This window comes from Scyliorhinus canicula, chromosome 3 (genome assembly GCF_902713615.1).
Source record: "Scyliorhinus canicula chromosome 3, sScyCan1.1, whole genome shotgun sequence".
NCBI classification, from domain to species: domain Eukaryota; kingdom Metazoa; phylum Chordata; class Chondrichthyes; order Carcharhiniformes; family Scyliorhinidae; genus Scyliorhinus; species Scyliorhinus canicula.
The window spans coordinates 241007663-241031652 of record NC_052148.1 but is presented as its reverse complement, the minus strand read 5'-3'; the positions used below and the strand labels follow the sequence as shown (position 1 = coordinate 241031652).

Sequence of the window (23990 nt, the reverse complement as noted above, 5' to 3'; positions counted from 1 at the left end):
ATTGATTAGCAGCAGGCAGGATTTCATCCTCACTTGGATGGAAGTCCCGTCTTGGAGAGCTGCCGATCAATTTGATTGGCCGGCAGCTCTCCAATCCCTTCAGGCACAGCGCTGTAGTGGCCGGAAGAGACACTGCAGCAACATGCCTGCGACTAAGTGTCAGGAGAAATAGGGACGGGATATTTTGAAAACCGGCGGGGCTGGCAACTAGGGCACGAAGGAGTGGCATGAACCACTCTGGCGTCGGGCCGCCCCAAAGGTACGGAACCCTCCGCTCTTTCAGGGGCTAGGCCGGCGGCGGAGTGGTTTGCGCCGCACCGGCCAGAGCGGAAGGAGCTTGGTGCCATGCCCTCCGGCACTGAAGGGCCTCCGCCGGCCGGCGCGAGTTGGCACATGCGTGGGAGCGCCAGCATGTGGTGGCATCATCCCAGCGCTTGCGCAGGGGTTTCATCTCCGTGTCGGCCATCGCAGACTGTTACAGCGGCTGGCGCCGAGGAATAGAGTGCCCACACGGCACAGGCCCGCCCGAGGATCGGTGGGCTCTGATCGCGGCCAAGCCACCATGGGGGCACCCCCCGGGGCCAGATCCCCTCGTGCCCCTCCTAAGGACCTCGGAGGCCGCCCACAGAGCCAGGTCCCGCCGGTAAGTATCTTTCATAATATTCGCTTGCTGGACCGGCCGGAAACAGGCGGCCACAGCCCATCCCGGACCGGCGCGATTCCCGCCCCCGCCAAATCCCTGGCGCCGGAGAATTCGGCAGCCAGCGAGGCCAGGGGGTCGGAGAATCCCGTCACTGATCTGTCTCATCCTCATCGCTAGGCTGCTGGTCCCCACTATGAAATGGAGAGATATTGAGGAACACACCCAGATGCCAGAATAACCTCCAGGAAGAACCAGCAGTGACAGAGCCTACCACTCTGCTTCCATTGGGAAAACGGGTTGCGGAACTATTATAAGGCATCCACCACCACCTGAACCTTTGAATTCAAAGACTTGAAGGGGGGGGGGGGGGGGGGGGGGGGGGGGGGGGGGGGGTGAGATGGGGTGTGATAATGTAGTAATTACAATGTAACTGTATGATAATAACAACAATGTGAGGCATCAGGTAAACTGTAATCATTTAAAATACATTAGATAAAGACTTAGAGGATGGAGCAGTATAAGCCTCCGGCACATACAGGTTTAATGTGGATCTGAGTACAGGACCGCCCACACAGTGATGTAAGAGAGCACATGACCCGCACCCAGGATCAATCTACAGTTAGAGACGTGCACATGAACAAACATGCTGATATTGTATCCTGTCTTGTTATGCTCTTGACGTAGCATAAGCTGCTTCCTTGATTTGCACTCTGACAAAGGAAGGTTCAGACTTGGAGATAACTTCAACACGTTTATTAAGCTATTAACAATTCTCCTACTTGGATTCGACTCTCCTGTTAATCCTGCTATAGCTACTCAGACTGACAAACCAGTCTGCTACAGTGCAGGTGGTGGGATGATGTGTTTCAAATCAACCCAGTGTACTCACTGAGTGTCTCCACTGGAAAAAGGAAGATCATGTGTGCTGTGTCCTTTTTATATGGATTGGTGTAATGCCCTCCTGTGGTAGTGTCACCTCTGTGTGTATCGTGAATGCCCATTGGTCGTGTCCTATCTTACTGACCCATTGGTTGAATGTCTGTGTGTCATGTCGCTGGTGCTCCCTTTAGTGTCTATCTGGTCTACGTGTATTTACATTAACCCTTTGTGTATTTACAGTGATGCATATCACCACATACCCTTTCCTGTATATTTGTAAATATTCCTCAGAGTTAATAAAGCCTTATAATTAACCTACGTATGACTCTGATGACTTCCTCAGACCCGCTGAACTGTAGCAAACACCATACAGTGTCCTGGTCAATATTTATCCTCCAACCAAATATTAAAAATTCAGGTTATTCTGTTCATTATGACACCGGTGTTTGTGGAACTTTGCAGTCTAAAAATTGGCTGCTGTGTTTCCTATATCACAGCAGCAATTACAATTCAAGACTGGAATTGAAAGCTGGTCTCGGTAACGATAACCATGAAACTATCATTGATTATTGTCAAAACCATCTGGTTCACTAATATCCTTTAGGGTAGGAAATCTGCCATCCTTACATGGTCTGGATGGACAACACATTTGTCCACATCCCATGAAAGAATCAAAAGCAAAGTACATAATTGGTTGTAATGTTCTTTGGATGCCCTGAAGCCGTGAGAGGTGCTAAAAGTAAATGCAATTTTTTGTTGTGTTGTTTTCGTTATTTAAATTGCACTGCCAGCTGTGCAAAGATTTTTGACTCTCTTGTTCTAGGTGGAAGCAGAAATGGTCACTCCCATGTTCTGGGAGAAGAAAAAAGTAGAGTTTGGTTTATTTTAAAAAAAATTAAGAGACAACTTTCAAATGCTGTACAATTTTAAGTACCAAAGGAAGATGTGAGGAATATACCATAAAACCTATAAATGCAGCCATTTAAGATAACCATTTGGAACATATTTAAAGGGAGCATGTGTTTAAAATCAGGCAATGTTAGGCAGCAATTTGAAATGTTCCTGTTTGCTGCTTACCTCCAGTATTCCCCTGTCCTATCATCACTTTTGGTTGAAGGCTGTCTTTGTTCGACATCAGATGAGGAAGGTAATAGAAGATATTTGGCTGTTGAACATTGTGCTTTCTGGTGAGGTTCAATACTTGCATCTTCATTGCATCTGAAATCAAGGAAACCAGTGTTAAGGGAATATGCTCATGCAAGTTTTCTTATTTTTTAAGACTGAGACTTTTTCTAACAGGTTTCGGTCGCTGTGTCAGCTTTCAACTTTCAAGCTCTGCTGACAACCCCCCCCCCCCCCCCCCCCCCCCCCCACACACGCACACACACACACACACAGTCGGCAGGTGTGTAGGCAGGGGTTGAGCATAAAGTCCCTTGGATGGGCTTCCTGCTGGTTCCCACCTGCTTTGACTTCTCCTCAGTTTTTCACTTCAACAGCAAACCTAGGATGGTGTGCCTGCCCTTCCCCTGATTGAGGCCTTTAACGTGTCCAATTGGATTGGATTGGATTGGATTTGTTTATTGTCACGTGTACCGAGGTACAGCGAAAAGTATTTCTCTGCGAGCAGCTCAACAGATCATTAAGAACATGAAATGAAATGAAAATAAAATGAAATGAAAATCGCTTATTGTCACAAGTAGGCTTCAAATGAAGTTACTGTGAAAAGCCCCTAGTCGCCACATTCCAGCGCCTGTTCGGGGAGACTGATATGGGAATTGAATTGTGCTGCTGCCCTGCCTTGGTCTGCTTTCAAAGCCAGCGATTTAGCCCTGTGCTAAACCAGCCCCTGCCCTTGGGGGGGGGGGGGGGGGGGGGTGGTGGTTGTCAGCAGAGCTGAAAAGAAAAGGAAATAAAAGAAATACATAATAGGGCAACACAAGGTACATAATGTAACTACATAACACCGGCATCGGATGATGCATACAGGGGTGTAGTGTTTATGACGTCGTCCATAAGAAGGTCGTTTAGGAGTCTGGTAACAGTGGGGAAGAAGCTGTTTTTGAGTCTGTTCGCGAATGTTTTCCAACTTTTGTATCTCCTGCCTGATGGAAGAAGTTGAAAGACTGAGTAAGCCGTGTGGGCAGGGTCTTTGATTATGCTGCCCGCTTTCCCCAGGTAGGGGAATTATGAACCCCTAAGGGCAGTTTCCTGCCCAACCTCAATTTTTGGACTGGCAGGAAGGGTTTCAGGTTATGGGAAATACTCAAATATAATTGGATTCAGGCCTTGAGCTAGGAGCCTCCAACAGCATCCCTCTTTTAACTGTGGGCACCCCCACATCCTGCTTAAGGTCCAGTAATTAGGGACCTACTTCCCCCCACCCAGTGTCACTGCTGACATCCCAATCCCACACTGTCCACCTCCAGGCCTCTCCTACCCTCCCCGCCCTGAAACCCCCAAAACATACCTCATCCAGGTACTGCAGGGACCAGAGAGTTGCTCATCAATCAAACTAGCCGGCAGCTTTTGAAGATGAGACCTCCTTCCGAGTAAGTCTGGCCTCCACTGGAGCATGAAATCACTGCGGGGCAGGCAGTGTCAATGGCAGGTCTTCAGTTAGTGCAAAGGAAACCCCTCCATCCTAAACATCCTGACCATTAATTAAAAATATATATATTTTGGGGTTTTGCAGTTTTGATAACAACACTGCAAGGAGCGCCACGCAAAATCAAGGAGAATCTACAAAATGGGAACATGAGAAAGATAATAAAAATACACAGGTGTGCTTACAAAGGTAACATATATACTGATATGGGGCCCCTAACTTTGGGCCCCCTGTGATCAGTTTATTGAACCTCTTGTAAGAATACAGAGACCCGAGGTTTCTGATCTCTGTATTCTTACAAGAGGTACATCAGATTACCACAGCCGCACTGTATTAATTCTGGACATGTTGCTCCTGGTATTAAAAGATACTAGGGGCATGTTTGGTACCACCTGGCAAACCTTGGTGTTGTTGCTGTGATCGTACTTCCTTGTCATTGATCCCCTCTGGCTTACCCTGCTTACCCCCCCCCCCCCCCCCCGTCTCCTATCACTCCCCCCTTCTCTTATTCCATTATCCGTTTCCTTCATCCCTCCCTATTCTTGCCCCCCCCCCCCCTCCTTAATTGGTCGCTGGTCACAAACAGGTCTTTGAAGAAGCTGGTGAATTGCTTCCATGCGGAACCCTGCCTCCGATCTTCGAATGGTGAATTTTATTTTTTCCAGTTTAAGAAATTCTGCAAAATTGGACAGCCGGTCTGCGGCCTTGGATGGCACTGCTGATCTCCAGCTGAGCAGGGGTCTCTGGCGAGTGATCAGGAAGACAAAGGCTAGGGCCTCTGCCCCTCTTCCCGTAAAGAGTTCTCGATATTCTGGTACCCCGAAGACCAGCGCCAGTGGTCATGGCTCCACCATCACCCCACAGCCTCGGACATCGCCTCGAAAAACGCGGTCCAGTACCCAACAAGTCCGGGACAGGACCCAGAACATGTGGGTGTGGTTGGCCAGGTCTCCCTGGCACCGTTCACATTTGTCCTCCACCTCCAGGAAGAACCCGGTCATGCATATTCTGGTCAAGTGCACCCTGTGCACCATCTTTAGCTGCGTTAGACTCAGCCCTGCGCATGAGGTGGAGTTCGCTCAATGCAGTGCTTCAATCGAGAGTCCTCCCCCAACTCTGTCCCTAACTCTTCCTCCCATCCAGCGGTGACCGTACCTCCTCTAGTAGTTGTCTGTACATATCAGCGCAGTTACTGTGCCCTAATTCACCCGCAGTTAAGAGTCTGTCCAGTAAGGAATGTCCTGGTAGCTGGGGGAACGTAGCGGTCTTCTTGCGGAGGAAGTTCCTTATTTGTGTATACCGGAGCACATTCCCTTTTGGGAGCTGAAGCTTGTTTGTTAGTTCCGCCAGGGTTGCTATTCCACTGTCTATGTATTGGTCCCCTACTGTTAATATTCCTTTGTCCTGTCTCCACCTTTTAAGGGAGGCGTCTATTGTCACAGGAGTACATTTATGGTTCTTGCAGATGGGGACCATGGTGGACATTGCAACCAGATTGAAGTGGTGCCTGAGTTGATTCCGCATCCTCTGCATGGTCAATACCACTGGGATTCTTGAGTACTTGGCTGGGGGAAAAGGGAGTGGGGCTGAGGCCAGTGCTCAGAGGGATGTCCTTGTGCAGGAGTTCCCCTTCCACTCCCGACTCTTTGATCCACCCCGTACTCTGCGTTATCTACCCTGTGATAGAATAGGAGGTTCGGAAGGGCCAGGTCCCCCATATTCCTCCTTCTCTGTCGGACGCTCTTGTGGATCCTCGGGTTCTTTCCTCCACCCCCACACACAAACACCATGATTAATGCCAGCAGCGTGGGTTCAATTCCCATACCAGCCTCCCTGAACAGGCACCGGAATGTGGCAACTAGGGGCTTTTCACAGTAACTGATGACAAGAAGCGATTAAATCATATATGTAACCAATTATATAAATTTGTCTATTTTGGTGAAGAAGGCCTTGGGATTGAAGATCGGGAGCGATATGAACACGAAGAGGAAACTGGGCAGCATGTTCAGTTTGATTATCTTTACTCTTCCTGCCAGGGAGAGCAGGAGAGAGACCCATCTCTGTAGGTCCCTCTTAACCTCCTCCACCAGACTTGTCAGGTTCCATTTGTGGATCCGTGACCAGTCGTGAGCTACTTGGATCCCCAGGTATCGGAATTTGGTTTGGGCCAACTTGAACGGCAACTTCCCTAGCTCTAATTTACACCCCCCCCACCCCCCCACCCCCAACTACACACCCCCCCCCCCCCCCCCCCCCCCCCCCGTCCCACGGGTTCACTGTGAAAATTTTTCTCCTGCTCAGGTTGGGTTTGGAACCTGAGAAGGCTCTGAACTCCCTGAGGAGTTCCATTATTCCTCCCATGTTGTCTAGAGGGTTTGGGATATAGAGGAACAAGTTTTCCACTTGGAGTGAGACCCTGTCCTCTCTGTCTCCCCTCCAGATGTTTCTCCACCCCTTTGATGATCTGAGAGTGATAGCCAGCGGTTCGAATGCCAGAGTGAATAGCAGCGGGGATAATGGGTATCCTTGCCTCCTGCCTCTGTGCAGCCAGAAGTATTCCGAGCTGATGGTGTTTGCCTGTATGCTCGCCATGGGAGTGCAGTACAGTAGTTTCACCCAGGAGGTGAACACTGGCCCAAATTAAACCGTTTGAGTACCTCCATGAGGTACGTTCATTCGACTCTGCCGGGAACTGAACACCTTTACGGAGCAGATGGGGGGGATGGATCCGTGGGGGTTCAACCACCCAAGGGAGAAGGAGTTTTTTTCTCCCAAGTTCATAGAGTATACTCACATATCAACTTTTTTGTGGTGGCTAAATCGGTGCTTCTCAGGGTAGATGGAGCAGAATACTCCGCAGTCGCAATCTCTGACAACGAGCCATACTATGTGTCTCTTCCCCCGGTGGGGTCATAACACATTCAGCAGGAATCTGACATTCACCGTTAGATGACTGCCCTTGACAAAGCCGTCTGATCTTCCGCACTACCTCTGGCACACAACTCTCCAGTCGCCTCGCCAGGGCCTTCGCCAAGACTTTAGCGCTGGTTTAGGAGTGAGATGGGCCTGTATGATCTGCACTCCATCGGGTCTTTCTCTTTTTTCGGAATCAGTGATATTGAGACCTGTGCCAGCGTGGATGGCAGGGTCCCTCTCAATAGTCAGGGAACATCTCAGGTGTGGGGCCAGTGCTGCCACAGGTTTTTTTATAGAAGTCCACTGGAAATCGATCTGGACCCGGTGCCTTCCCCGACTGCATTGAGTTGATGCTCTCCATGACTTGCCCCAGTTCTAATGATGCTTCCAGTCCCTGCCTCTTTTCTTCCCTACAGCTGGCATGTCCAGCCTATCAAGAAACCGCCTCATCTTAGAGTTTCCCTCTGGGGGCTCGGGAGGTGTACAACCCCCGGTAAAACATCGCAAAGACCTCATTGATCTGATCCAGTGCTGTGACTAGCTCACCAGAGCTAGCTCCCTGCTTTCTCAGCTGGTGAGCCAGCAGGCAGCTGGCTTTATCTCCAGGTTCATAAAAGGTACCCTGTGTCTGGTGGAGCTGGTTCACTGCTTTCCTGGTCGAGAGGTCAAATTCCAATTGTAGCTTTTTCCTCTCTGTCAGTCGCTCCACGGTCAATGCTGTAGAGTATTGCCAATCCTCCTCCAATATGGAGTTAATCAGCCGTTGCCTAGCTGCCCTCTCCTTCCTGCCTCTAAGAACCCTATTACACTATTATTTCCCCCGATCACCGCCTTCAGTGCCTCCCAAAATGTGGAGGGTGAGACCTCCCCGTTGTGGTTCCAGATTACGTATCCATCGACGCCTTGTGATATTTTCTTGCATAAAGCCTTGTCAGTGAGCAGGGCTGTGCCAGGCTAGCCTCTAACCTCACATCCACATAGTATGGCGCGCTGTCAGAGATTATGACTGCGGAGACCCTTGAACATTTCTCGCCCAAATTAATCATAGCAGAGAGATTGAGATTTCATCGACGTAGTCAAAAAGAGGGTGAAAATATTCACAACTTGTAGCTGTTCTACAGAAACTAACAAAAGATTATGAGTTTGGTTCAACCCTTGAGGACACATTACGAGACAGGCTTGTGTGTGGATTGAGGAATGCAACAATCCAGAGACGATTGCTGACAGAAAGCTCTCTAACGCTCAAACTTGCTATTGAAACAGCAGTATCTATGGAATTGGCACCAAAAGAAGTTTCCCAAATTGGAGCTATGCCAAAATAAATAAGAAGAATATGAAGAAAAGAAGATCTCTCAACATGCAAGCATGCCATAGGTGTGCCCAGGTGGGTCAATCTCCACAGGAGTGTTGGTGTCAGGTAAGCAAATGTTGTAATTGTGGCAAGAAAGGTCACATAGCAAAGGCTTGCTGGGCCAGACAAAATCCTCAAACTTTGAAGATGGATAAACACAAGAATGCACCCTAATGCACAAAAAGAGTCTATAGAATGACTGAAGACAATCAAAATTCCTAGAAAGACATGGGGCGGGATTCTCCCGCAATCGGCAGGGTGGGCCGTACCAGCACCAAAGAATGGCGTGAACCACTCCAGTGTCAGGCCGCCCAGAAGGTGCGGAATCCTCCACACTTCCGGGGGCTAGGCTGGCGCTGGAGTGGTTGGCACCATGCCAACCAGCACCGAATGGGCTCCACTGGCCGGCGCGAGTTGGTGCATGCGCAGGAGTGGCAGCATGGTCCGGCGCATGCATAGAACCGCTGGTGTGATTCCTGCGCTTGCGCAGGGGGGTTTCTTTTCCGCGCCGGCCATCGCGGAGCCCTACAGAGGCCGGCGTGGAGGGAAAGAATGCCCCCATGGCACAGGCCCGCCCGCAGATCAGGTGCCCCCAATCGGGGGCCAGGTCACCGTGGGCTCCCCACCCCCCGGGGCCGGATCCCCCAGCGCCGCCCCCCCCTTCCGAGGACTCCACAACCTGCCCTCAAAGCCAGGTCCCGCCGGTATGTAACTTATCTAATCCACGCCGGCGGGACTGGCCGAAAATGGGCGGCCGCTCAACCCATCGGGGGCCCGGAGAATTGCCGGGGTGGGGGGCCACTGCCAACGGCCCCTGACTGGCATGGCGTGATCCCGCCCCCACCCACAAACCGGCGCCAGAGAGTTCGGCAGCCGGCGTCGGAGTAGCAGGGCAGGATTCACTCTGCCCCCCGGCGATTCTCCAACCCGACGGGGGGTTGGAGAATCCCGCCCACGATGTCGACAGAGATCAAAGAACTAAAACTTGGTGTAGATACACAAGGATTTGGGGTTTATCTGAAATTAAATGGGAACAAAATTAAAATGTAACTAGATACGGGAGACACAGTCGGCACGATTCTCCTAATGGGAGACTGAGTGCCGACGCCGGAGTGAAACCCAAAGTGTTTCACTCCGGCGTCGGAGGCCGCTCCTCGCACCCTATTCTCTCCCCCCCCCCCCCCAGGGGGTTAGGAGCGGTGGTGCGTGAATCTCGAATGCCCGGCCTTGACGCTTGCGTCAAAGCGGCGCGCCGGGAATGACGCAGCCGGCGTGCCGAAGTGACGTCAGCCACTCTATTCCAAACATTCATGGGCCAAATCCTTAGTGGCCTCAGTGTTCAATGTTATTTGGACGACATTTTAATTACCGGCAGCACTGAACAGGAGCACCTAAAGAATTTAGCAGACACATTGGAGCGTCTTGAAAGACACATTTTCGCATCAAGAGAAAGAAATGTGAATTTTTCTAATCATCAATAAGCTATCTTGGCCGAGTAATTGATAAGAACGGGCTCCATAAGGAACCTAAGAGGATGACTGTGATTTTAAATATGCCGTGACCACAGAATATATCACAACTGAGATCTATTTTGAGGCTCATCAATTACCATGGAAAATTCATTCCAAATCTCACTACCACATTAAAACCACTCCATATATTATGTGCAAAGCAACAATAGATTTGGACAAAAGACTGCGAAGACGCATATACTGAAGTCAAAAGTGTGCTGAAGAAATCAGAAGTCTTGGTTCATTTTGACCCAAAATTGAAAATACAACTTACATGTGACACATCGCCCTATGGGGTGGGAGCAGTTGGCTTTCATATAATCATCAAATGGAGATGAAAGACCAATAGCTTTCGCTTCGAGAATGTTGACAAGCGCTTAACATAATTACGCTCAATTGGAAAAAGGAGCTTTGAGTATAATATTTGGAATCAGACGGTTCCACCACCACTTTTATGGAAGACAGCAGGTCTTTGCCAACAAATCTTAGTCCAGACGAAGGAATACCGTCTCTAGCTGCAAGTCGTTTGCAGAGATGGTCCCTCATCTCATCAGCGCATAATTGTGAGATTAAATACAAAAGATTGGAGTAACATACTAATGCCGATACTCTAAGAGTGCACCTCAAGAGTGTACTGTCAAAATTCCACCAGCACATCTCCTGTCCCGCCCGGGGTGACAACACTCTTGACCACTGCTACTCAAAAATCAAGGGTGCCTACCGTTCCATCCCCGACCACACTTTGGAAAATCAGACCATAAGATGGTGTTACTTCTCCCGACATACAAGCAGAAACTCAAGTGAGAGAATCCAGCTAAGAAGGTCATGCAGTGCTGGTCCGAGGAGAAAGAAGAGCTCTTACATGACTGCTTAGCGACAGTGGACTGGTCCATATTTAAGAACTCAGCGACCAACTTAAATGAGTATGCCACCACCGTCACAGACTTCATCAGCAAATGTGTGGACGACTGCATGCCAAAGAAAGCAGTACGTATGTTCGCCAACCGGAAACCATGGCTCAATCGTGAGATTGGCTCCCTGCTGAAGGACAGGTCTGAGGCATTCAAGTCAGGCAACCCTGACCTATACAAGAAACCCAGGTACGACCTCCGCAAAGCCATCCGAGATGCCAAGAGAGAATATCAGACAATGCTGTGGGTTGAGCCACAGAGTAGCGTTATAGACTCTCTGTGGCTATGGCAAGGCCTAAACAACATAACGGGCTACAAAGCGAAGCTGAGCAGTATCTCTAGCAGCAGTGCACCCCTCCCCGATGAACTCAATGCATTCTATGCTCGGTTCGAGCAGGAAACCAATGATCCATTGTCGAGCGCCCCAGCACCCCGTAACTCACCCATACCCACCATCATAGCTTCCGAAGTCAGATCGGTCTTCCTGAAAGTGAACCCTTGGAAGGCAACGGATCCGGACAGGATCTCTGGTCATGCAATCAGAGCCTGCGCAGACCAGCTGGCAGGTGTTTTCGTGGACATCTTTAACCTGTCCCTACTGTGAGCAAGCAACACCTCTGCAATAAACTCTGACAACTGGGTAAGTAACTTACAGTATGGCAGCCTGGTTATACTGTGAGTAAAAGTAAAACGCACAAAAAACATAAGATGGCACTTCTTGAAATATTTCAATAAGCCCTTTATGGTGTGCTCTCGATACCTACAGCAATACGATCTGCCATATTTTTTGCTAAGGTGTCTGTTTACTGCCTGAAGAGCAGGCATAATGCCATCAAATTTCTAGATCTGTAATTCCAAAATGTTACTCGTATTTCATTGCCAGTGAGCTTAGGTCTTTGGCAAATGCTGTCCGTATAGAAGCATTCACTTTGTTCAGCTCATTATTCATCTGTGACAGGGGAGCCGATCTTGTGTAGCATATGTTGAGAGCTTGTTTCTATGTTTGAGAATGGGAGAGCAATTCAGTTGCTTGTGCTGCTTTTATATTGTGGATCCTCCTGGCCCTGAGGCTTGGCAAATTTACCTTGAGGCAGAGTGCAGCTGCATAAGATCCAGATGCCTGAGGAGCCAGCAGTACCAAGGAGCCCAACATGGAGAAACGACTCTATGAGGATTTCTTCTCTTTCCTTCCATTGTCCCTCTCACTTTGACATAAGATGGCAAGCAGCTTTCTCTTCATGAAATTTTAAAAGCTACATCGGCGATAAAGTAATTCTAACTTCAGCTGCAGCCAGATATTTATCTTTAAAAAATGTGTTTGTGGTAGCACAGTATAAGACACCACTCTGTTTCCTTCCTGTGTTTGAACGGTTTTTACCGAGAAGAACCAAATTTGCGAGACACCTGTTCTTATTAATCATCTCCAGCTGCACCATGGCACACTGACAGCTCAGATTCAACACCAAGCATCACAAATACATATCCACTGTATGAGAAATGAAGAGAGACTCCAATTGACAATGATGAGCAGTCTGAGTCTGTGGCTTCAGATGGGTGAACGTTTGCATTTCCCCCAAATTTAATTGTGAAAAGTCAAGGCTGTTGAAGAATATCTGAGGCTGGTTTTTGCTGCAATTAAATGATGTCGCCGACAAGAAATAAACACTCACATCTACAGGCTTTTGGGAACAAGCGTGTTAGATTCAAAATTGTTACTATCAACAGTTTGTATAACTGCCCTTGTACACTCACAACAGAAGACATTTTATCTATTGTGGTCATCTGACTTTTGTTGAGTCATAAGATGTGTAATAACCTCCATGAAGCCCATGGAATACCCTAATCAATCGCTCCATGGGACTCATGGAAGACAAGCTTCCCCACTAGCGGACGGAGCCCCACCAAGCCAGCGTTCATATTTAACTTGTATAAAGGCAGGCCAGGATAGGGACTGATACTGTGTGTATTTGCTGCCACAACAACCATGAATAAACTAGCGTTTACTCGACTGCTTGGCCTCCTGGGTCTTTATACTGGCTGTGAGGTAACAAAAAGTGATGATGATTCTGGACGTCCCAGGTGCACTGGAATATTATCGTGTTTAACAGACTTTTGAAAAATGCCGCTCTTTGGGAAGTTAGACGTCGAGGATACAGGCTGGAGGATTGGGACCAATATGCTGAGCGGATTAGATTTTTCCAGGCTAATGGCATCAGTGGAGAGGACCAATAGAAGGTAAACCTCCTAACTGCCTACGGAGTCCCAACCTTCAGAATAATTAAACGCCTCACGTACCCGGCTGCCCCAGGTTCAAAATCCTTTGAATTGATGGAGTTGGGTTGATTATGCAAAGGTACTGATTGAATACTGCAGTGCGGGAAACTCCGGGAGAGTCTGTTACAAACTTTCTAACTCATCTCCGAAGGCTGGCCGAGCATTGCGAGTTTGGTCCATCCCTTTTAGAGATGTTAAGGGACCATTTGGTGTGCAGGATTAATAATATGGCCACTCAGAGGAAGTTGTTGATGGAGCCTGCACTGGACTTGAAAAGATCCACTGAGCTAGTCATTCCCCGTGAGAACGCTGATAAGGGGATTCAGGAACTCCAAGGTTCCATTAACTAGAGCGTCCATAGTGTTGGTGGACCCCCGTACAGCAATGCAGCACCCTCTCAGGACAATGCTCACATGACCAGATCGCCGCCAAAACAGCAATCAACTGTGCAACGCTGTGTCTGGACTCAATGGTCAAGGGCCAGCACAGATCAGCGTGACACCTCCCCTGTGGACGATAGGGATGATAGCAACATTGCCAAGCCTGTGATCACAGAACATGCGGCAACCAAGGCCGCCAGAATCAGCAAAGAACACACCGCCCTGAGTAGATGATAAGGTTGCCTCAAGCCAGAGCCTTACACCCTGAGGAGGGTGACTTAATGCAGCTGAATTGCATCATGGCCCCAAAAGAGTGACCGATTCGGATCAAACTGCAGGTAATTGGACACCCCATAGTAATGGAGATAGCCACAGGGGGTGCCATCTGCATCATCGGTCAGCAGACCTTCCGCCAACTTCACATGGGTATCCGGTCATTAACCCTGTGCGATACCAAGGCCAGCTTGGCGATGTACACTGGAGAACCACTGGACATTATTGGAACCACTGTTACCCCGGTCACCCATGGGCAGTAGATAATCCGATTGTCGCTAATCGTGGTACAGGAGCTGGGACCGAATCTACTGGGCTGTGATTGGCTACGAACACTTTGTTTCGACTGGCAGCAGATTTTTCAGATGGGCACCGGAAACCTATACGAGGTCCCCGGGAAATATCTGGAGGTAATCCAGGAAGGTCTGGGTAAAATAAAGGGGGCCAGAGCACAGATTTACATTGATTTGTATGCAAAGCTGGCTGGGGCTACTCATTCACAAAACTGGAGATGAGCTACGCATATCTCCAGTTGGAGCTTGAATCCGCATCTCAAAAGTACGTGACCATAAATACCCAAAGTCCCTTTGTGGTCTCTTCCACTTGTGCACTATTCCAGAGAGTGATGGAAGGCATCCTCCAGGGGCTACCCAAAGTAGCAGTATACCTGGATTCTGGAAAGGTTCCTGCAGACTGTAAAGTAGCAAACATAACCCCATTATTTCAGAAAGGAGGGAGAGTTTTGAAGAATGAAAAGTGATCTCACTGAAACTTACCAAATTCTTATGAGTGATGACAAGATATATGTAGATAGGATGTCCCCCCTGGCTGGTGAGTCTAGAATCCAGAGCGCGCAGTCTCTGAATAAGGGGCAGGCCACTTAAGCCTGAGATGAGGAAGAATTTCTTCACCCAAAGGATTGTGAATCTTTGCAATTTGGAGGGCTATGGAAGCTCAGATACTGAGCATGTTCAAGACAGAAATCTATCGTTTTCTGGATACCAAGAACTTCAAGGGATATCGGGATAATGGGGAAAAATGACAGAAAGGTAGATGATCAGCCATGACTTGTCTGAATGGCGGAGCAGGCTCGAAGGACCGAATGGCAATTTCCTGCTCCTATTGCTATGTTCCTAAGACAACATTAGGGGATATTAATTTCCACATAGTGGGAGAGCAGCTCAACTAATGAAGTGCATTCATCAACTCATGAATTTTAATAACGTATTCAGGGTGGTATTCTCGGAACATATGTTTCAGGGTTGTCAAAGGAACAGGCTGCACCAGATTGAGCATGAGTAATGAACCAGAACATTCCAGTAGTAGATGAACCTCCTGGGAAGGGAAACCATAATGTGATATTAGGTTTGATAGCATGAAGGGAAAGACACAAGTTTGGGTTTTCAAATTTTAGTGAGGTAAATTTTGAAGAGATGGGAAATGAATTGACTTCAGTAAAGTGGGCTGAAATCTTAATAGTTTCACACTTCTGGGGGTATAATATAGACCCTCCTCCCCAACAGTCAGATGGACAGTGAAGTATAAATTTATACGCCACCTGCTGAGAATTAGAGAAATATTAGGAGAGTAATATCAGGGAGTTACAACGACCCTAAGATTAAATGGGCTAAATTCAGTGTAAGATCACACAGAATTATCAAAATCTATTCAGGGGAACTTTTTTTGCTGGTCCATAGAAAGGCCAAAGTGGCTCTGGACTAAGTTTCAGTGAATAAAGTTGGATCGGCGGAAGGGCTATTAGTAACAGAGGAGTTTAGTGGCAGTGATCTTAATTGTGTCAGATTTAACATATTTATGGTCAAGGATAAAGATAGGCCAAGCGTAAAAGTGTTAAATTGAAGAAAAGCCAACTTTACTAACCTGAAATGTGATTTGGTAACAGTGAACTGGAAACAGCTACTTGAGGATAAATCAATGTCAGAGCAGTGGGAGGTATTCGGGAAGGAAACGACGAGGGTTCCACCAAGGAAAAAGGGTGCAACTCTAAGGCACCCTGGATGAAGAGCATACAATGTAAGAAAAGGCCAAATAGAGGGAATTTATGTCTGATACCAGGAGCTTTAGAAAGCCGAGAAGAATATAGAAAGTGTAGGAATGAAGTTAAAAGGGAAATGTGTAAAAGTAGCTTTCTGAAGTGTCAAGAAACAAAGTGAACTTAGAGGGCATTTTCACAGATTCCTGAAGGTAGCAGAAAGAGGTAGTTAAGGTGGTTCAGAAGGCTTTTAGGATATTTTCCTGTATTGGCCAAACATAGTTTATAAGTGCAGTGATTTGGACTAAAAATGTCCAAAACACGAGTCAAACTGCAGCGAGAGTACTGCGCACAGTTTTGGTCACTACAATAGAGCAAGGCTGTGATTGCACCAGAGAGGGTGCAGAGGAAAATGACAAGATTTTTTCCAAGAACAAAAAACTTTAGCAATGAGGAAAGATTGGAAAGGTCAGGGTTATATTCTTTAGAACACTGGGTATGAGGGGATATTTAATTAAGGTGTGTTGAATTATATGGGGCTGAGATAAAGTGGAAAGACTGGACAGGTAACCCTCAACTGCGACCACTCGGAGAGCATAGCAGACCAGTCAATAACCAGAGGGCACAGATTTAAAGTAATTGGTTGAAGGATCAGGGGAGTTAGGGAGAATGTTTTTCAGCCAGACAGTGATGGAGGAAACTCAACTGCTTGAAAAGGCAGGAGAGGCAGAAACTTCCATTCCATTTTAAAAACTTGGATTTGCACTTTTAAATGCTGTAATCTATAGGGATGTGTGGTGATATGCATCACTGTAGATACACAAGGGGTTAATGTAAGTACACGTAGACTAGCTAGACACTAGAGGGAGCACATGACACACAGCCATTCAACCAATAGGTCAGTAAGATAGGACACGACCAATGGGCATTCACGATACACACAGAGGTGACACCACCACAGGAGGGCATTACACTAACCCATATAAAAAGGACTCAGCAAACATGAAATCTTTCTCTTTCCAGTGGAGACACTCAGTGAGTACAGACTCAGGGTTGATTGAACATCACACCCACCACGTGGATTGTAGCAGACTGGTTTGTCAGTATGAGTAGCTATAGAAGGATTAACAGTTGAGTTAATAGTTTAATAAACGTGTTGAAGCTATCTCCACATCTGAACCTTCCTTTGTCAGAGTGCACATCAAGGAAGCAGCTTATGCTACATCAAGAGCATAACAAACATGGTACCAGTGAGTGACTGTTTCAATCCATATAGTTACAACTCAGTACACAGTGACAACCAGCAACAACCCCCAGGCAAGATGATCGAGATTCCGGTTCCACAGTGGCTCAGGTGCCACGGCAATCTCAGTGAAAACTGGCGTGCATTCAGGCAAAGGTTTGAGATCTTCCTGGTAGCAGCCGACCGACAAAACGTGGCCGATGCTGAAAAGACAGAGCTTCTACTCACCATCGCCAGTGCCAGAGCAGAAGAAACCTTCAAAACATTCAAGTTCTCCAAAGGGCAAAACTGGAGCAACCTCCAGGCAGTCCTGGACAAATTCGAACAATATTGCGAGGAAAACACAAACAAACCAACAGAGAACGGTAAGAGAGGCACCAGTACTCACCACGAGGCCGAGGTCCCGGAGCAGCGAATGCCCATTTTGATCGGTGGCCATCTTATCATAGATATCATAGAATTTACAGTGCAGAAGGAGGCCATTCGGCCCATCGAGTCTGCACCGGCTCTTGGAAAGAGCACCCTACCCAAGGTCAACACCTCCACCTTATCCCCATAACCCAGTAATCCCACCCAACACTAAGGGAAATTTTGGACACTATGGGCAATTTTGGACACTATGGGCAATTTATCATGGCCAATCCACCTGACCTGCACATCTTTGGACTTAGTAAAGGTGCTGCACATGCGCAGTTGAGAAAAAGGCCCCAAGTAAAGGAACAGCGATCTGAGCATGCCCAATCGCTTCCTACGACCTATGTCACATGCGTCATGACGTCACAGGCCCCGGACCACACCCACTTAAAGGGGAAATGTCCCAAAACAAGAAAAAAAAATTTTAAGCCTCAAAACAAGATTCTTTCCCCTGGAACGACAGCACAATGCCTGAAATTCAACCAGTAGCTGAAAGTAACCACCGCAGAACCCTGCAACAAGCAGTTAGCACCGCCCAAAGAGATGATACAGTCCTTGAAGACTATGACTCCGACCTTGATTTCTTCTTTGGACATCACGAGCCCAATGCCAGCTCCGACACAAAAAGTGATGACATGGTCCTAGAAGACTACGACTCAGACAAAGATTTCACCATTGGAGATGGCAACCCCAGTATTAAATCCGAACCGCAACGAAATGTGTTCTACAGTGAAGAATCTGACACAGACGCGGATGTGTTCTTCGGATTTGAGGATCTTCAGCCCAGCATATATGACATCCCAGACTCATGAATGCAGGATTATGCTGCGGCCTGACGCCATGAGACAGAGAGCGGTACAAGCCCACAGAGAGCAGTCTGCTGCCACACAGAGAATGGTCCACGCACCGCAAAGGGTCCCCGACTCCACACAGAGGGTGGTCCACGCAACACGAAGGGTCCCAGCCTCCACACAGAAAGCGATGAAAGACTCCACAGCGAGACAACTGCACGTCTCCATACAGAACGTGACTCCAGTGTCACAAGCCTCCGCAGCGAGCTCGTGGACAAGCCTCCACGATAAAAGCAATGCAAGACTCCAGAGTGCAGTCCTTGCATGAACAAGAAGTGACTCGAGTGACACAAGCCTCCACAGCGAGCTCGTGGACAGCCTCCACGACAGAAGCAACGCAAGACTCCAGAGCGCAGTCCTTGCATGAACAAGACCATGAGGGTCTAGCAACCTCCTCTGAGCAACCAGCAGCAGACGATGCAAGTCTGCCACGCTCAAGTGAACAACAGAAAGACTATGACAGTCTGTCATGCTCAAGTGCACAGCAAGAAGACTATAACAGTCTACCACGCTCCAGTGAAGAGCCAGAAGACTATGACAGTCTACCACGCTCCAGTGAACAACAAAGTGACTATGACAGTCCACCCAGATTGTTTGAGCCACAAGAAGAAGACTCTGACAATCTACCCAGCTCAAGTGAACAACAAGAAGACACTGAGGCTCTACCCACTGTATGTGCGACAAGTGATGACAGCATCCCACTTCCCATACAAGATGTGCAACTTGACAGACCTCAGCTAGTGTGTACAGAGCCACTCGACAATCACAGTGAGACTACTGGTGACACCACGTTACTTCAAACCTCATTCGCTGGAGCCTCTCCACAAGCAAATGCATTCCTGAATGTTTTGACTCCAGACGTGGAGCATCAAGAAACCTCAGCTGACTCACGTGAACCTGAAATGACTCCAGACGGGGAGCATCGACAAACCAAAACTGACTCAGGTGACACAGACCAGACTCAAGATGGGGCGCAACCACAAGCTAAAGCTGATTCAAGTAAGCCGGACTTGACTCCAGACAGGGAGTGCCACGAACTCAGTGACGGCACGCTCAAGAAAACAGTAGATGCCACAAAGCACGTGACACGCGTAACTGTGTGAAGGACCCGTATTATCCACAGAGTGTTCTCCTTGAGCACAGCAAACGCGACAACAAAACCAACCAACACAACGACAACATCAAAGACAATAACAAGGCAACAGCGTTGATAACAAGCACAACAAAAACAACACCTATGGAACAACGACTGGTACGACATGGTGCAACTCTGCCCATGCGGGACACTGTTACTGCTCAACTCAGTGCAATGACATACTATGGCAGGACGATGCACCTTTCCAATTCACGTTTGCTGCACTACCAACAGGCAACCTGGCTTTCAGGACAGATCACACGTCGCTACCACAAGCATCGGAAGAAAAAAAAGACTCCAAATCAGACAACAAAGTGATTTGACCGCTTCTTGGTTCCTTACGCACAGGGACACTGATGGCGTTCACAAGGACATGCCACCATCAACATCACCAACTCACCAACCCAACAAGAAAGACACTCAACCATAATAATTAATACATTTTGGACTCATACCTATGATTTGGACTTATTGTTTAATGATCACTGTTATCATGACTTGTACATAGCATCACTTATCTACCTGTTTTTATTCAATTTTCTTTAACACTGAACAGAAAATCTGTAACACAATAAAAAGGGGGATGTTGTGATATGCATCACTGTAGATACACAAGGGGTTAATGAAAGTACACGTAGACTAGATAAACACTACAGGGAGCACCAGAGACATGACACACAGACATTCAACCAATAGGTCAGTAAGATAGGACACGACCAATGGGCATTCACGATACACACAGAGGTGACACCACCACAGGAGGGTATTACACCAACCCATATAAAAAGGACACAGCACACATGATCTTTCTCTTTCCAGTGGAGACACTCAGTGAGTACAGACACAGGGTTGATTGAACATCAAACCCACCACGTGGATTGTAGCAGTCTGGTTCATCAGTCTGAGTAGCTATAGAAGGATTAACAGTAGAGTCGAATTGTGTTGAAGCTATCTCCACGTCTGAACCTTCCTTTGTCAGAGTGCACATCAAGGAAGCAGCTTATGCTACGTCAAGAGCATAACAAAACAGGATGCAGACTAAGAGCAGAAAAGTGAGATAAGGCATTTCCCGCTGACATAGACATGACAGGCAGAATGGTGTCAAAACCGGCTCGAGTGCCTCCAGGTCCAGGCATTCAGCCCTTCCTAGGGGGATAGTACGGCACCGGAGTGGTTTCCGCTGCTCCGACGCTCGAAAGCCGGCGTGCCACGGCCGCTGCGGGTCCGCGCATGCGCACCACGGCCGGTGCAGATCTGCGCATGTGCGTGGGTTGTGGTGGAGGGTCAGGGTCCGATCCTGCCAGCCCAGTGGTCAACGAAGCAGCTAGTGGGCTTCCTCCATGAGAAATTTGCCCAGCAGAGGAAGGAGAACTTTGAGGACCTGGCCAGGGTGGTGGACCCGATAAAGGTGGGGATCGACCACATGGAGATCATGGGCGAAATACTCCGACCCCCCGCAGGGTCGGAGAATCGCCCGGGGCCGCCGAAACCCCCGTCCCCGCCGTGGCAGAAATTCTCCGCCACCCGGGAATTGGCGGGGGCGGGAATCATGCCCCGCCAATCGGCGTGCCGCCTGCGCCGATTCTCCGGCCCGCGATGGGCCGAAGTCCCGCCGCTGAGAGGCCAATCCCGCTGCCGTGGTTCGAACCACCTCTGGTGGCGGCGGGATCGGCAGCGCGAGCGGGCCCCCGGGGTCCTGGTGGGGCGCGGGGCGATTGGATCCCGGGGGGTGCCGCCACGGTGGCCAGACCCGCGATCGGGGCCCACCGATCGGCGGGCGGGCCAGTGCTGTGGGGGCACTCTTTTTCGTCCGCTACCGCCACGGCCTCCACCATGGCGGAGGCGGAAGAGAGGCCAGGAGGCAGAACCTGAGAATCGTCGGCCTCCCTGAGGCGAGTGAGGGATCGGATGCAAGGGCCTATGTGACAAACATGCTGGAGAAGTTGATGGGGGCTGAGGCGTTCCCTTGGCCCCTAAAAGTGGATAGAGCGCACAGAGCCCGAGCGAAGAAGCCCCGAGCGAACGAGCCGCCGAGGGCGATGGTGGTACGTTTGCACCAATTCCTGGACAAGGAACACGTTCTGCGGTGGGCCAAGTAAGAACAGAACAGCAGGTGGGAGAATTGTGAGCTGCGCATTTATCAAGACCTGGACGCGGATTTGACCAAGAGGCGAGTCGGGTTTAATCGGGCAAAATAGTCCCTCTTTAAGAACTGGGTGAAGCTCGGGATGTTGTACCCAGCGCGTCTGTGGGTCACATATGAGAACCAGGAATTTTACTTCGAATCACCGGATGATGCATTGACTTTCATCAGGGAAAAAAGACTGGATGTGAACTAAAGACACTGAATCCTTGGGGAGAGTGTTGCAATGGCGATTTGTTGAAAATCACTTTTGTGCTGGTTTGAATAAATAATGTTATGTGCAATAAGGGGCTGTTTCGATGGCTAAAGTTAACTTTGTCTTACTGGGAGCTGGGCAGAGGGGGAGTTTCTGTGGTTGTTTTTTCTGTGGTTGTTTTTCCACTTTTTTCTGCTGTTTGTTTACTGAGGAATGTGATGCTTTGAATATATATTTTCAAATGGGGGAAGAGGTGAGAGAACAATGGGGAGACAGTCTGGTGCCATGGGTGGGAGCTATCAGGACAGCTAGGTCAGCTGACACACGGAAGCACAGTGGGGGGCGAGCAGGTGATAAGCTTGAACTTGATATGGGGGGTTGGGTTTCTGGTGCTGTTACCAGGGGGGAGGGAGGGGGGGTTGGGGAGCTGCGTTGCTGACAGGGGAGCAACTGTTACTAGAGGACAAATGGAAGATCGGGGATGGAGGATGCCCAAGGGGAGGCTCGAGAAGGCCAGGGACGCGAGCTGGAGACTGGCCTAAAAAGGGTGATGGCTAGTCAGCGGGGGGGGGGGGGGGGGGGGGGGGATGTGGAGTCCCCCGACCAGGATGATTATATGGAACGTTAGAGGGCTCAACGGCCCGGTCAAGAGAGCCTGCGTGTTTGCGCATTTGAGGGGGGTGAAGGCGGACGTAGCAATGTTACAAGAGACGCACCTAAAGTTTACAGACTAGACTAGATTGAGAAAGGGGTGGGTTGGCCAAGTATTCCACTCAGGGCTGGACTCAAAGACCAGGAGGGTAGCGATTTTGAATAATAAATGGTGGCATTCGAGGCAGGGAGAATCGTGTCAGACACGGGGGGTCGGTACATAATGGTGAGTTTGAAGCTGGAGGGGGTGCGGGTGGTACTAGTGAACGTATATGCTCCAAATTGGGAGGATGTGGAATTTATGCGGCGGGTGTTAGGTAAGATCCCAGACTTAGAGTCACATAACTTGACAATGGGGTGAGATTTTAACTCAGTCATTGATTCGGAATTGGACCGGTCAAAATCCTGGACAAGGAGGGTGCCAGCCGCGGCAAAGGAATTGGGGTTTAATTGAATTGAAGGAACAGATGAGGGGAGTAGACCCATGGAGGTTTTCATGGCCAAGGGCGAAGGAGTTTTCTTTTTTCTCCCATGTCCATAAGGTATACTCTCGTTCTGAGCAGGGCGCTAATACCAGGAGTGGTGGATACTGAGTACTCGGCAATCGCAGTGTAGGGTCATGCCCCACGTTGGGTGGATCTACGGGTTAGTTTGGAGAGAGGGCAACGCCCGCTATGGAGGCTGGATGTGGGGTTGTTAGCGGATGAAGCGATCTGTGGGCAGGTGAACAAGTCCATCCAGAACTCCCTGGAAACATGATACGGGGGAGGTCTCTACAGCAACGGTCTGGGAACCTTTGACGGCAGTGGTCAGAGGGGAATTAATCTTGATACGGGCCCACAGAGAAAAGGTGGAACGGGCTGAGAGCCAGGTTAGTGAAGGAGATACTCCAGGTGGACAGGAGATACTCGGAGACCCCGGATGCAGGGGCTACTGAGGGAGTGGCGGAGGTGACAGGCAGAGTTTGGGCTGTTGACTACAGGGGAAGTGGTGGAACAGCTGGAGGAAGGCAAGGGGGCCGATTTATGAGTATGGGGAAAAGGCAAGCAGAATGTTAGCGCACCAGCTCAGAATAAGGGAGGCAGCCAGGGAGATAGGGAGAGTAAAGAGTAGAGGTGGGAATACGGTCCTGGACCCACTGGGGGTGAATGAGGTGTTTAAGGACTTGTACAGCAAATTATATGAGTCAGATCCCCCGGCTGGGGGGGAGGGGATGAGGCATTTTTTGGGTCTGTTGAGGTTCCTGAGGGTGGATGAGGATCTGGTGGAAGCCCCAATTGAAATTGAGGAGATAATGGAAGGGCTGGAGAGCATGCAATCGGGCAAGGCCCCGTGGCCAGACGGCTACCCAGTGGAATTCTTTTGATTGGGTGGAGTGGGATTATCCAGGCACTGGAAGGTTTGGGTTTGGTGAGGGCTTTATTGACTGGGTGCGGTTGCTCTATCAGGCACCAGTAGCAAGTGTGCGTATGAACCGGTTGAGGTTGGGGTATTTTAAACTACACCGAGGGACAAGACAAGGGTGCCCCCTCTCCCCATTACTGTTTGCTCTGGCCATAGATGGCCATGGCGTTAAGAGCCTCTAGGAACTGGAAAGGGCTCGTTCGGGGGTGATGGA

The 23990-nt window shown here is 49.1% G+C and overlaps 1 protein-coding gene across 1 annotated transcript in view; it reads right to left on the bottom strand.

Annotated features, from left to right (window-relative positions):
* LOC119963399 (alpha-1,3-mannosyl-glycoprotein 4-beta-N-acetylglucosaminyltransferase B-like) overlaps nt 1-23990 on the bottom strand; it is a 300546-nt gene that overhangs the window by 162688 nt on the left and 113868 nt on the right. Inside the window, exon 3 of the mRNA XM_038792464.1 lies at nt 2600-2740. Within this exon, the coding sequence (XP_038648392.1) occupies nt 2600-2740 (141 nt within the window). The remainder of the gene's footprint in view (nt 1-2599; nt 2741-23990) is intronic.